Source organism: Vulpes vulpes, chromosome 15, assembly GCF_048418805.1.
Source record: "Vulpes vulpes isolate BD-2025 chromosome 15, VulVul3, whole genome shotgun sequence".
In the NCBI taxonomy this organism is placed as follows: Eukaryota; Metazoa; Chordata; class Mammalia; order Carnivora; family Canidae; genus Vulpes; species Vulpes vulpes.
The window spans coordinates 2,167,841-2,181,988 of NC_132794.1; the positions used below are offsets into that span (position 1 = coordinate 2,167,841).

The 14,148-nt window shown below is 48.3% G+C and overlaps 1 protein-coding gene across 7 annotated transcripts in view; it reads right to left on the reverse strand.

Annotated features, from left to right (window-relative positions):
* The window catches only part of TRAPPC10 (trafficking protein particle complex subunit 10), an 86,940-nt gene that overhangs the window by 38,901 nt on the left and 33,891 nt on the right, over positions 1 to 14,148 (reverse strand). For 6 of the 7 annotated variants that reach the window (XM_072739235.1, XM_072739233.1, XM_072739232.1 and 3 more), the window contains 4 exons: positions 13,595 to 13,791; positions 8,969 to 9,164; positions 6,737 to 6,848; positions 4,124 to 4,371 (listed from right to left, as the gene is read on the reverse strand). In XM_072739235.1, coding sequence (XP_072595336.1) covers positions 4,124 to 4,371; positions 6,737 to 6,848; positions 8,969 to 9,164; positions 13,595 to 13,791 — 753 coding nt within the window. The remainder of the gene's footprint in view (positions 1 to 4,123; positions 4,372 to 6,736; positions 6,849 to 8,968; positions 9,165 to 13,594; positions 13,792 to 14,148) is intronic. The other variant, XM_025985550.2, reaches the window with a different exon arrangement.

Here is a 14,148-nt window from a genome sequence, read left to right on the forward strand (position 1 = left end):
TTTAAGTGTTCTGGAAAAAAATACTCTGTGGAAAGACATTTGAGCTCACGCAGAACTGCTCTACTTTATGGATGTTACTCCTCAATCCCTAACAGCTGTACAGGGTAGGTACAATTTCCATTTTTACACATTTTCAATCAGACGTGCTGGCCAAGGCTCTTCAGTGGCACCCCTGGCACGGGAACTCCAGGTCCCACTACAGAGGTGGGGCTTGTTCCCATGGCATCTGGCCACCGTGTGGCCTCCCAGTCTCAAAGAAGACACTTCAGATCAACGGATAAATCAACCAGGAGGTTATCAGGACATGTTTTACAAACCACAGAAGCAAACAGACATAGCATTTTCTGCTCAAGAAGTGTCACAATTAGAGATGCACAAACGGGCTGAAAAGGATGAACAAAAGAAGCCAAAGCTACAAGAGCTACACACGGACCCAGGCTGCAAGCTGGCTGAGCTCCTGGCCTCTCCATCAGCACAGCCTGGGACGGCACCATTTCAAGCCCCCTCGGGCCTGTGTCAGAAGCCATGGCTCCATAATAGCTTCTGGCTGCTGATATAAATGTGCCAAACACCCCAACCAGGAAATGAGCCTATTTTTATAGAAATGTATAAAAAAATGTAAATAATTTAGGGGTCTTTTCCCTAAGTTTCCACAAAAATTTAAAAGAAACTCTAAGAATACACTTTTCCAAATAATTGCCAACTGAAAACTTTACTCAAGACAAAACACCCTCCCCCACCCCGCCAGAAACCAACCTCCAGAAAGAACCTGAGATGAGAAAGCAAAGAGAATAATTTTTGCCTCAGGTACCATGTAGCATCTAGCCTTAGGATAATGCTGACACACACGTCCGCATGGGCTCTCCATCCTTGGAAAGAAATGTTCGAGAAGACATTAACGGGAGGGTCACATTAAGACCTGACTGGCACCTCGGGGGGCTGACACTCGGCAGGCAGCACAGTAAGCTCAGCTCCCTGGACACCTGCTACCTGGTGGGTCTGCAGCACTGACACAGCAGCTACTGTCTGCCTCCATCTCCTGGACGGAGAAGGGGAGCCCAAAGGGGCAAGTAAACAAGCCCTGGTCCCCAGCAGGGAGGCACGGGGCGGGGTGTGGCCAGAGTGTGGGCCCTATGGCTCCAGAGCTCACTCTCCTTGCCTCCAAGCTGAACTGTCTTCCTAAAAGCTGACCTGCACAAAGAACCCCTAAGGACAAGATCACAAATTGCTGGGACAGGGCAGCCCCCGTGGCGTAGCAGTTTAGCGCCACCTGCAGCCCGGGATGTGATCCTGGAGACCGGGGATCGAGTCCCATGTCGGGCTCTCTGCGTGGAGCCTGCTTCTCCCTCTGCCTGTGTCTCTGCCTCTCTCTATATATGTCTCTCACGCATAAATAAATAAAATCTTAAAAAAAAAATTGCTGGGAGAGCAGAGAGGACAAAAAGCAGCTCGCAGCAAAGGGCTGCAAGGGGACGGTGTTCACATTGGTGCTGACTACACGTGAGAGGAGGCGTCCCTGGAGGACGGGGCAGGCTCACCTGTGGAACAAGCAGAGCACAAGGGAGGTCAGCAGATTGTGCCCTGGGCAGTTCATGGGGTGCAGCACCTCTGGGGCCCAGCTACTGTCCACGGCACTCAAGTGGCAGGATGCAGAAGGAAGGCACAGTCACAGACCACCCCACCCCCAGTGGGGGGATGAGGAGAACAGCAAACGAGAAGTTGGGTCATCAGGACAGAGAAAGAGAAAGCAAACAGTGGGTAGTATGTCCTCACCCTGAACTCAGCTCTGGTCAACTCATCTCCACAGCACACAGCAGAACCAGAAAGGTGCAAAGAACAATAACCGTGATTCACAGTGGGGGTGCAGCCCCTCGAGGAACGGCCCAGAGGATGACCCGTTCGCTCAGAAAACAACAGAACCAGGAAAAAGGAGAGTGTAACGGACAGGAGGTGCACACCACACCACCACGCCGTGGAAAGCCCGCAGCGCACTCCCGCACCAGAGGACGGGAGCAGAGGATCCAACTACCTCATGCCGACACGCTGACCTGCAGGCAGGAGCATTTCCCAGGAAGCGTCCACACCACCTGCTCCTTGCGTGCTTCTCTTTCCAGCCAGAAGGGCAGTAACCGACCTGTTTCCATGCGCTCCTACTATGGCCAGAGGTAGCAGGGACTCAGAGAAAAGCCACGGTGGGCAGGAGACACTGCTGCGTGTGTGCTGTGCTGAGAATGAGTGGGACACCTCACATGCCCCCACGCAGCCCACTCGCACCGTGTGGGCGCCGGAGTGAGAAGGGATCTGTGCTGGGACGAGGACGCCTGTGTGCTGGCGTCAGAGCAAGAGGCCTCCCCGCTGCTCCCCTAGGCTGGCCTCGCAGATCTGGGGAGCTGTGTGTAACACATCCACAGGCTCCCTCGCCTTCCAGAAGCCTGGAGGAGTGGCAGGAAGTGGTTCCCTGCAGGGCCAGAGGCCCCTCCCCAGGAGCGGCAGCCACTGACAATGTCTCCTCTCCTCTGCAGGTTGGCCATGAGGCTCTGACTAGTCAACTTCCCGAGGCAAGAGCAAGAATTTCGGACAGATTCTTAAACCCTGCAGTTGGTGACAGGTGGGGCCCAGCATCCCCCAAATGCCCCGCGCCCTGAGCCTCACAAGCACCTGCTAATGAACCCTCCCAGGGTTACCACAGTTTGCAGATGCTAAGTGTGAACCACTTGGGCTCTACCGCACACCCTAGTTCTCCTCCAACCCCTGACAGGATCTCTAAATCAGGCCAAGTGTGCAGGCACACACATACACAGAGTGCCCTGTGTACGGCCAGATCGGAGCAGCCAAAGCAGATCACCCAGGTCTACGCAGTAAGACGGGAGCTAAAGGATCATCACTTCAGGACGGGAGGCAGGAGCTTCCCTCATTTGTTTAACTACTAGGCAAGGATAATAATTTGATACAAATTCTTACATTCATGAGTTTGTGGCTCAGCTAGGCTAGGGATTTCTCCTTTAGAAATTAAGAAAATTTCTCTTCATTTGGGTCAGAAAAAAAATTTTTTATCTCTTAAGATCATTTTAAACTAAGTGCTGAGCCTGTTCCTCAGTATCCTGGGGTACAGAGGAGGAAAGTGACTATATTATGGGGGACTGCCTCCACCATGGTTTGGCTAACGCAGTACGGTTAAACTCGGGGACCTCTTAGAACTGTGCCCCTGGGAGCACTGGCAGGAGGCACGACAGAAAGAACACGAGTCTGGCGTGGAGGGTTTGACTCTGTGACTGGTTACTGGGTAAATCACCTAGTCACTCCCAGGCCTGCTTTCTTCATTTGTAAAATGGAGTTGGATCGTTCAGCTAGTCCTTAACCGCGGAATGGGGTGGGGGAGGTAGGGGTGTCCATGAACCCTCTAGATGATACGTGACACTGTGTATGTGCATCTATGCCCCCTTCTGGGTAAAGACATCACTGAAACAAAAAAGGTGAGACTCCCCCCGCAGACTAGTCATTACAGGTCCCCGACTTCACCAAAACGTGTACGATTCTGTGAGCAGTAAGGGTGCAGGAGCCCTGGGGGGAATCGATCCTCAAAGGCCAATATTCCATAATCGACGCACAATATACAGCCTCACTCACGGGTTTCACTCAAACGTACGTGCATACATGTTTGTAAAGTACCTTCCTGAACCTTCATGGTACTGATTAATGTGGCACAGCTTGCTGTGTGTCACTGACATTGTTATCCGCGTGTTCACATGCAACACAAAAAAGTGGTTCTGAAATCATGCGAAGGTCCGCCTACAAAGCCTCATGCTGCATGTGTGGCAGGTGAGCGACCTTCCTCAGGGAATGAGCCAAAGTTCTCTCAGAACCTACATAAAGAAACTGATCTAAGAGTCTTGCTTTGGGCCAACATGAACTCCCCAATGTTGACAGCAGGAATGACACTTTTGAACAGTTAAATAATCAACATACAGAGTAACTATACAAATCATATGCTAAAAATTAAGGACATTGAGAAAAAGAGAACCCTCTCCTCCGGCCCAAACAGTTTAATGCCTGGGATCCAAGGTTCAGAGTTTTCTGTTTGAACAATGAAGAAACCGGTAAATTGGGAAAATGGGAGACTCACTTCCAAGAGCTTCAGTTCCTGCACACAGTTATGCAGCAGCTCTAGGGCGCGCTGAGCCACCTCCCACGGCCTCTGCAGGAAGAGGAGCAAGGTGCACTGGCGAGAAAACAGGTAACTGCGCAGATCTAACAGGGTGGCTTCTTGCCTCTGTATCAATTCACGCTTCTCCATATCTATGGGCTTTCGGAGGATCAATCCATTCCAGCTCTTCACCGGCTGGCAGAAAAAAGTCAGCCAGTTGGCACCATCTAAACAAACACACATCATGAAAGGCGCTGACTACAGATGACTTCACCTTCCTGAGATTCCCACTCGGGGCTGTGAGAACTCACGTACCAGCAGGTGGCCCAACAACCAGTTAGTCCCTAGCCATGGGCCCGCCCCTTTACACTAGCATGGAACAGTCTCGTGATGGGGGGACAGGGCAGTTACCACGAGTAGTCCCACCCCTGCGTGGCAATTGATGATGAGCACAAGACCATGAGGCACACCAACATACCAGGCCCAGGGGGTGGTGACCAGGTCAGGATGCAACTGGACCCTGGCGGGCTAAGGCGTCAGGGAGACCTCAGGCTCCGTGCTCAGGTCTGAGAGAAGGCACAAGGCCGGAGCATACTGGGCCAGCTCCTCTCTGCCTTCATGCCAGACATTAGCTTGTTCATATGATGTGGTCTTTCTGCCTCCCTTACCCTGTCCTTCTTTACTGAAGCCTCATGCCTGTCTCTAACTCAACCATGTCAGCTACCTGAACCATGTCAGCTACCTGAATCACAGCCCTAGAGGAAAGGACAGTAGGTACAAGGAAAGAGTAGTAGCAGGAAGCAGGAGGGAAACATCCTTGCTTGTCAAAAATTTCTAACTAGGCTCCGCAATTCTAACTTACAGCTCCAGACTCAAGCATGGCCTTAAAGTAAGCCTAAAAGCCCACGATAACTAGTCATTCAACCCATATGGCAAAAATTTAATCTATTTTTCTCACTTCAAAAGAGAGCTGTTGTACCATTTCATCATGCTGCATTCCCACCAGGAAGCAACTCAATATTGGCAAACTGATGTCACTAAACATCTCAAATGCCAAGTGCAACTACCCTTTACTGACCAGAACTTATACTCAGAACTGCTCAAGTGCACACTGAGGGGGTGCCTACACCAGCAGGCCCCTCTGTCCGGCCCCCTGGCCAGCATTCTCCTGGCTCCCCTTCACATTTTACTCAGACCTCTCGGACCACACTAAGACCACCTAGCACTTACCATCACACTGTGCCCCTTCACCCACAACCCCTTCTGACAGCCTGCACTCATTACAATTACCTGACTTGAAGATTTTTATTCCTATACTCTTGTTTCCCTTTCATGTAAACTCCATGAAGGATGAGGTTTTGTCTTGTTACCTACTATATTCAGAACTGTGCCTGGTACATACAGGGTTCTCAATAAGCATCCGTTAAATGAATGAACAAAAATGAACAATCTTAACATTCACCTGCAAAATGTGGTCCAGGAATACTTTTGGGTTTTAAATTATCCAAGATTTATTTAAAAGCTGAGTGTACAAAGAAATTATGTGAAATATGATGTAAGAAATATGTAAGATATCTAAATATGTACAATATGGAGAAGAAAATTAAATTTTTAAAATTTAATTAGTAAATACTTTGCTCTGGTTATGTTTACATTTGTATCTTAGCAAAGTAAGAGATCCAACTCTGAGCTTCCTAAAATTTGGTTTGGAGAGAGAACCAATAGGTGCCATTCATCATCATTTCTAGAAGACAGACAGTGCCCAAGCTGAGTACCAGTACTCATCTTCCTACAGGTTTTCTAGTAGGCACTAGGATTCCTTGAAATCATTCCTTTCTTCAGAAACTGTATCAGCGTTCTTTCAAAAAGAATACCTAGCAATTACCCAATTGTGTGTGGTGGCCAGAATGGAAACAACCCAAAAGTCCAACATCAAGGGATGGTTGAATTAATGAATGAATCCACAGCAAAAATAACCGAACACTTGATCTGTTAACTTGGAACAATGTCCATGATGGGCTGTTAATAAGAATAAGAAGCTACAAACATCTATATAATACGATGTCATTTCTAGCGAAATAAGTATCAACCAAAACACAGTGAACATGATTACGAACTCTTTTCTCTGTATGTGGTTTCATTGTGCTAATTTCAAACTTCTAAAATAATTCAAGACTTCAAAATTTTAAAAAAAGATGTACAATGGTACCATTTAAAATTCTGCAATGAGCACTCAAATATTACAAAGACAGCTTATCAACAGAGGTACACGATTCCCACTCTTACGCTAGCAAGAAGGCATGGAAATTAGAAGCATAACTGGCCAGCTGTTATGTATAAACAACTCCTTATACCAGAAAAATACCTTTTCGTAAATGCTTTCTTAAGATGCTCTAACAGTGAAAGTGATTAATTCTTAATTCTCCTATCATTTCCTATTAGAACCATGAGAATATATCCCATATAATTTGCAAAAAAACCACAAAAGGTGATTTAATCATTAGGTAAATAAATAATGGCAGCTTCCAGACTATTTACAAGTGGGAAAAGCTATACTAAGAATGAATTTGCTTCCAGAAGTGCACTACTCACCCCCAGCACCAAAGTTGACAACATACTGAGAAAACAGAGCGTCCAGTTCATCATACTGTACAAGGGCATCTTCAAACTGCTGCAGCATCTCAAACACAAAGGCAAGTTCTTCCTATTACCCAAACAAAAGGTTTTTAAAAAGCAAAAATGTCAATCAACTTTTTGAAACAACACATAGTTATTAAAGTTGCAGCATTAAAAATAACATTTCTATTATACTAAGTAAAAGTCAGTTTTAGGACCTAAGGTGTCAACGTGTAGAAATGCACACAGAGGAGGCCAGAAGAAGTAGGAAAAGGCCTCTATGACCCCTGGAGCCATCCATGGCCCCTCAGCAGCAGGGACACAACTGGGCACCCTCTATCTCTGCTACTGCCCTTGTCTTCCCAGACACATGCTTTTTAATTGGCATTCTTCTTGGGGCACCCAGGTGGTTCAGTCAGTGAAGCATCTTCCTTCGGCTCAGGCCATGATCCTGGGGTCCTAGGATTGAGCCTTGCATCGGGCTCCCTGCTCAGTGGGGAACCTGCTTCTCTCTCTCCCGCTGCTTGTGCACGCACACGTTCACTCTCTCAAATAAATAAATAGGTAAATAAATAGATAAATAAATAGATAAATGAATAAAAATATAGATAAAATTGGCATTCTTCTATATGGAAAAGCTGAACCTTCTCCTCCTTTTACTAATCTAACCAACTATCTATATCTATGAGGGTTCATGGATAGGAATTGTATTCCATGGTTAAAATCTAGTTCCATCGTTGTACAGACTGTTCCAGCTGTGGCCATGAGGAGGCTCCTTTAGGTGGTGTTAACTTTCTTTTCTTTTTTAAGATTTATTTATTCATGAGACAGAGAGAGAGAGAGAGGCAGAGACACAGGCAGAGGGAGAAGCAGGCTCCGTGCAGCGAGCCTGACATGGGACTCAATCCCAGGACCCCGGGGTCACGCCCTGGGCTGAAGGTGGCGCTAAACTGCTGAGCCACATGGCCTGTCATCAGCTCTCCTGCTCCTTCAGAGCTTGGCATGAACTTTCTTTTAATGGATATTCAGCTTGTTTGAGGGTGCTTCCTTACTTTCTGCTAAGTCCTATTCCTGGTCCATCTTGTATTTTCCCTACCCCAGCCCTGGAATCAAAGACTTCTAGAAGGAGCCCTGGCACTTGTTACTAAGAATGGAGTTTAGAAACCAAGATTTTGGCACTAAGTGTGTTTACGTTACTGAGAAATAATTTTTTTCTAGGCCCTGTCAGAGGACAAAGGAAATGTATGCATTCATATAATCCTCCCACACGTGTCTGTATTTCTGATCCATCCATCCATCTATCCATCCATGGCTTCATTCTGATATCTCAGATTCCAATCCCACCCCACAGGGTTCACTTGGATTTCCCCGTTCCTTGTTGGTAACTCTTAGGAACCAAGTTTAAGAAGTTTGAAAGGTGAAGTGACTGGGCCACTGAAAGGTTTGCAACAGTTCAACCCTGCAGTGAATTGTGGACTTGTGCAATCCCCTTACACGCACCCAGTCACCCAAATACCACTAAGACACAGGCAACAGCCTGAGATAAGGGTCAACATTTCTAATCAGAACTGGTCTCTCATTTGTTCAAGGTGCAGTATTTCTTCAGTAATTTACATATCAGTGCAATTTAAACACAAAAATTAGGTTTTTTTCAGTCAAAATATGGTCAACAAGAATAATGAAGCCTAAGGGCATCATTCCTGTCACTCTTTGCAGGGTTAGAAAGGTCCCCTGGAAACTAGCTTAAGACTGTCCTTTATTGGAACCCAAGACCATAGAACAAAACCACAGAGGAAATAAATGGCCCCAGGAAGCCCCAGGAGTACCCACGGTGTCATGCAGGTAGTAGGCAACTCCGTCCTCAGGACTGTCACCACCACCAGCGCTTCTCTGCCTTAGTCACTTCCATGGGAGATGCCCGGAAGGCCCAACATACTAACAAAACCCAAATTACTCTGAGGACAAGGCCATTTCATAAAAGGCCAGATGCCAAGCTCTGAAGGAGCAGGAGAGCTGATGACAGAACCACCCAGGAGGCCACCTCGGATCTGCCTGAGGAGCCCAGGGACGGAAACGGCTGTTAGCTACTGTGTGTTGTCCTTTGGTTTTAAAAACTACGCCAGTAAGAATTACCACAAAAAACCCGCCTCACTTACAGAGACAGGAAGAGAAAGAGGAAGCTGTGTGGCTGCACGCTGAGTCACGTACCTGGACCATGAAATAGTCACAGAAGCTCCAGCCTGGCTCGGTCCTCTTCTCCCTCAAGGTCCTCATGTCGTCCTCAAATTTGCCTAGGTTTTTGGTAAAAGACATAAGAAGCGATGTCCTGAGTTTGGTCAGGAAGGCATTCCAGGATTCCTGAGTTCGAGAAGAGTCCTTCAGGGGGTCAGAGAGCACGACACACCTGCAGAGACACGGACAGACTGTCTGAAAATCCTCCCCAAGCACAGCACATGGCCCGCGGCTGCTACTTCCCTGCACGGCCAACTGCTGTCCTGCCCCACTTCCTCCTTTGTCCACTGGTGACAAACAGCAGGCAGGCAGTGAGAAACCAGGTTGGGAAAGGTTTCATCATCAACTGGCTTAACGCCCCATGAGCTGTCTGTGCCGCAGAACGACGGGCAGCGGGGAGGGAGGGAAGGCGAGAGAGAGTGGGAGCCGGCCTCCGGGGCTCCTTGTGGAGTAGGGCGATCACGTCGCCTTTGGCCCCAAACCTCATCCACGCAGCCCCCTTCAGAAACCTCTCTGCTTCCCTGTAACTGACAGGACAGGGCTGAGTTACCACCAAGCACGTGAGGGTGGTGACAATGGGGACCCAGCCTCGCCATCCAGCCGAGCCCACTCAACTCCTCAAGCTCTGCTCTCTAAATCTAGCACTTTCCTATTCACTCTCCAAACCCGGCTGGGCTGACACAGGTCCTCATGGGACCTCTCCCCCGCTGCTCTGCCCTCTGGGCCTCACTGTGATCGCACCACCACCACGGCAGGTGCCAGGCTGTACACCCTTCCCCTCTGTAGACCTATCTCTCCCACCAGAGCCCAGACCGTGAGCTCCACAAGAGCAGGGTTAGGTAATTCATAAATAAAAGCTTAAAGAGGGCAGCCTGGGTGGCTCAGCGGTTTAGCGCCACCTTCAGCCCAGGGTGTGATCCTGGAGACCCGGATCGAGGCCCTTTTCGGGCTCCCTGCATGGAGCCTGCTTCTCCCTCTGCCTGTGTCTCTGCCTCTCTGTGTCTCTCATGAATAAGTAAATAATCTTTAAAAAAAATAATAAAAGCTTCAAGAATGTGGCTTAACACATAGATATGATATAATGTCACTACAAAAAGAGTATCTGTGGGGCAGCTGCCCGGCTCAGTCAGTAGAGCACGTGACTCTTGAACTCAGGGCTGAGTTTGAGCCCCATGTTGGGTATGGAGCCTACTTAAAATAGAATAGAATAGAATAGAGAAAAAAGAAAAGAAAAAAAAAGTAAAGACTATCCATACTATGGTATGGAAATATCAAAGGCATAAAATTCCAAGTTTCCAATGGATTTGGAAAAGGCAACATGTCCATCTAAGAGACTGGAAGAGCTGGATTTCTTTATCCTCAGTAATAATAATTTACAAAGAAAATTATTTAATATGAACTCAAATAATTTTAAAATACTGGAGCTTCAATATTTCTCCTCAGTAAATATGTTGCCTTGATTACTAGCAAGCAGCAAGCTGGACAGATTCTAAGTCTCTGTGCCCCATTATACCCTTTGGAGGAAGAGCCAAATCTCTGGAATTACAAATTGGTGGACAAAAAATGTGCAGCTGCCCATGGTCCAGATGATCCACCAGGTGAACAATGAGTACCAAGAAGATTTAAAAACCGGTAACTGGCTTCAACTCCAGACATTCCGCCCCCTGGTGCTATTTCTTCCCCTGAAAACAAAGGGGCCCCACCAGCTCTCTCCCAGCGCCCCAAAGGACTAACATGCATTGATTCACTCCAGGAGCTGCTGGAACCTATCGGCGGCCCGTTTATCCCTAAGCTGTCCTCCAGGTTGTACATCACCGCCACTCATTCCGGCCCAGACACAGAACTTTCCCCTGAAGCCACAGGGGTGCAAGGGAGAGGAAGCGTCCTGAGACCTTCTGTGTCCCGTGACCCGGTGCTTACCCAGCAGACCCCATGTGCTTTAAGTCCTCTAGCCCTTCTTATGCCCTGCAACTTCCACTGTTTCTAGATCTTTTTATACATATATCTAACAAAAAAGAACCATGCTTCAGAAATTCGCATTAAGTTTGGATGGTTCACTCGGAAGGGAGAGCCCAAAACAGCTGCTCAGACTAGGGGGCGCTAGTGTGGAGAAGGGTCCCCCCCAAGCACGGGCGGCACTGTGCCCAGGGCAGCCACAGGCAGGGGCCCGGCCCCACCCGTCACGGGCCACCACTAGCACCGGCAGCTCGCGGGGCAGCCCTCCGACAGCAATACTCACCAACAGCCTGAAAATTGCACAGAACCTTTGGCCACACAATTTTCCTCTTAGGGATGTACCCTAAGGAAATAATTAAGGACGTACAGAACATCCAAGCTCGAAAGAGGTTTCCAATGCTGTTCACCCTAAGTGGTAACGCGTCCATCCAGCAGAGGACTGGATAAAGACCTAGTACACATCACCACTAGGGAGTGTTACACACTCACTGGCAGTAATGGCGGAGAAATACACCTATTGCTCATGGAAACATTTTTATAACATATTAAGGGCAAAAAAGCAAGTATAAAACATTGTGCATGGTATACTGTGTGCACACACACGTGTTCTTTGTGGGCACATAAAGAGAAAAAGTTTGAAACATACATACCAAATACTAAGAGCTAAGATCTATTTTCATTTTACTCATTACCTTCTTCTTACAACCCTACCATGAACATGCAATGTTTATAATCACAAATTACATACAAGGTTAAAATTAAACCAGTAAGCCTCCCCATGGCCAAGTGCACCATCATTTCCAAAGGCCAGAAATCACACCAGCTAATAAAACAATTGCTGATACGGATGTTATCAAATTCATATATATATAAATCTGACCCCGCTCTTTTTTTTTTTTTTTTTTTTTTTTTTATGATAGTCACAGAGAGAGAGAGAGAGAGGCAGAGACACAGGCAGAGACACAGGCAGAGGGAGAAGCAGGCTCCATGCATCGGGAGCCCGATGTGGGACTCGATCCCGGGTCCCCAGGATCGCGCCCTGGGCCAAAGGCAGGCGCCAAACCGCTGCGCCACCCAGGGATCCCCTGACCCCGCTCTTTAAAAAATAAAGTACAGATTTGTTAAAGGGAGCTTGCAAATTAATGAAAATCTAAATGCTGGAAGGCATGTTTATATACTGAGAGGAAATGTTAAAAATTTTAGTTAGATTTTATGTGTATGGATAAAGAATGACTCATTACAAACAAGCTAGGTTTCAATGGACTCAGCAGGAACACACTTTAAGCTGTCAGATAAAATTATAGACTTAAAAGGAATCAACAGGCACTTTGAAAAAAATCTTACACTTCAAACATGTCACAGGTTTAGACTAATATGCCCCATTAGTCCCAGGTTATGTACTTAATAAAATCACACTGAAATGAGACCAAGAGGCCATTAGGTCTGGCCGCCAGTCACCACTCCCCACCGCTTCGCTACCCCGTGCTGCCCACCCCCCCACCCTCCCGAGGAACCCCAGAGCCTCTTGGCGGCTGCTCCTCCTCCTTTCCAGAACAAGTGTGCAGTATTCCCGAACCACACAGGAAGGACACTCAGTCAAGGGGCATCTTGTTGAAATGCGAAGCTGATTCCTTCAGGCTAAGTAACTTACGAACAACAGGCCTTAGGAAAAAGTCCCACAAGTCCAGACGCCATGAAATTTCTCTAAAATGAACCATAAGCTCCACAGTCTAACGTTTATTTCAAACTATAAGTAAAGTAAGCTTGAATATTACTCTGTGTCCAGAACCATGTGGAACATTAAAAGGAAGCCCACAGTTAAGTTGAAGAACTGTCAACTTACTGGGTGGCCCCGACACAGGATGTGGTCTCAGAATGAGAACAGCACAGGACAGTGTCAGTCATGCTCCCGGCCACATACCCGGGCCTTCCGCCGGAGCCCATCCCCAGCACCTCAGTACCTTTAGCTCGGTAGCCGAGCCCCCGGCTCCAATCTCTCGTCATGCTCTGAGCACTGACCGCCAGGGTGCCATGGGTGTGGCGACGTGGATGTGAAGCAGTGCCCTGTGTCCCCGTGGGACCACGCCCAGCACCAGACCCCAGGACCTGGGGGGAGTTAAGGCACCGAGCACACCACCACCGGGCACCAGGAGGTAGGCCGGCCTGCCCAGCTAGGCCTCACAGCAGAGAAGGGAGGCAAGCTGCCCCCCCCCCCCCCCCCCCCCAGGAGACAGAACAGGGCCAGACAGAGAGAAGCAAGGGGAAAGTAGAGTCCGTGCAGGGATGCCAACACTAGACCCTCGAGGTTCCCTTCTATAGATTCTGAAGATTAAGTCAGCATTTTAGAATCTTGGTGCCGAGGAACTCTTGATAGATACGAAGGTAAATGAAACACAGGGCGCCCTCACTAAGTGCATGCAGGGAACCCTGCTGTCCACGAGGACAACACTTCCCAAAGCCCCGGCTGCACTAACACGCTAGGGGATCCTCCAAAGGGACCCCGGTGTGGCCTCTCCTGCCGTAGTTACAACTTCCAGCATTCCAGCCAGTGTACCTGGGAGGCCGGGAGGCGGTGACCTGGGCTATTCCTAGTAATCTCTATCACCCGGGGGTCAGCCAATGGGGTAAAATTCAAGATATACTTACCTGTCACTCTGTTTATTACAAAAATCATTCCTTATTTTGTCCACAATAGAAGTTCGGGGAAGGATGTTGGTTTTGTTTTTTTTCTTGGCATCGTTTTCAACTACCACTATCAGCCAGTCCACAGAGCTATGAGCTTTCAGAACATTCTGCCACTTGGTAAGGTCGTCTTTTACCGTAGCTTTGTACACTTCCGTATCCTAAAAACAAATAAGTCACTGTGAAGCAAAGTTCATCAACGCCCTTCAGTGCAACAGCACGAGATGTCCACTAACAGCTACATCGGCCACAGCGCGGCCTCGCTGGGAGCTGCAACACTGCACGCAAGGCCCCATGCCCACCTTCCCTGATGACAGGAGACGGTCCTAACATCTCAGAGGAAGAGACTGAGGCAGACCTACCCACAGCAACACAGGCCACTGGGTAAGCTGGGACTTTAAAAACTCAGGTTGGCTCTGCCAAAGGCCTCGTGCCCACAAACTGCATAATCCCACCTGCCACCTGCCTCATGTCGAAGCGGCTCCTCCCACCCAGGTCTCGCGGCCCAGAGGCCTCAC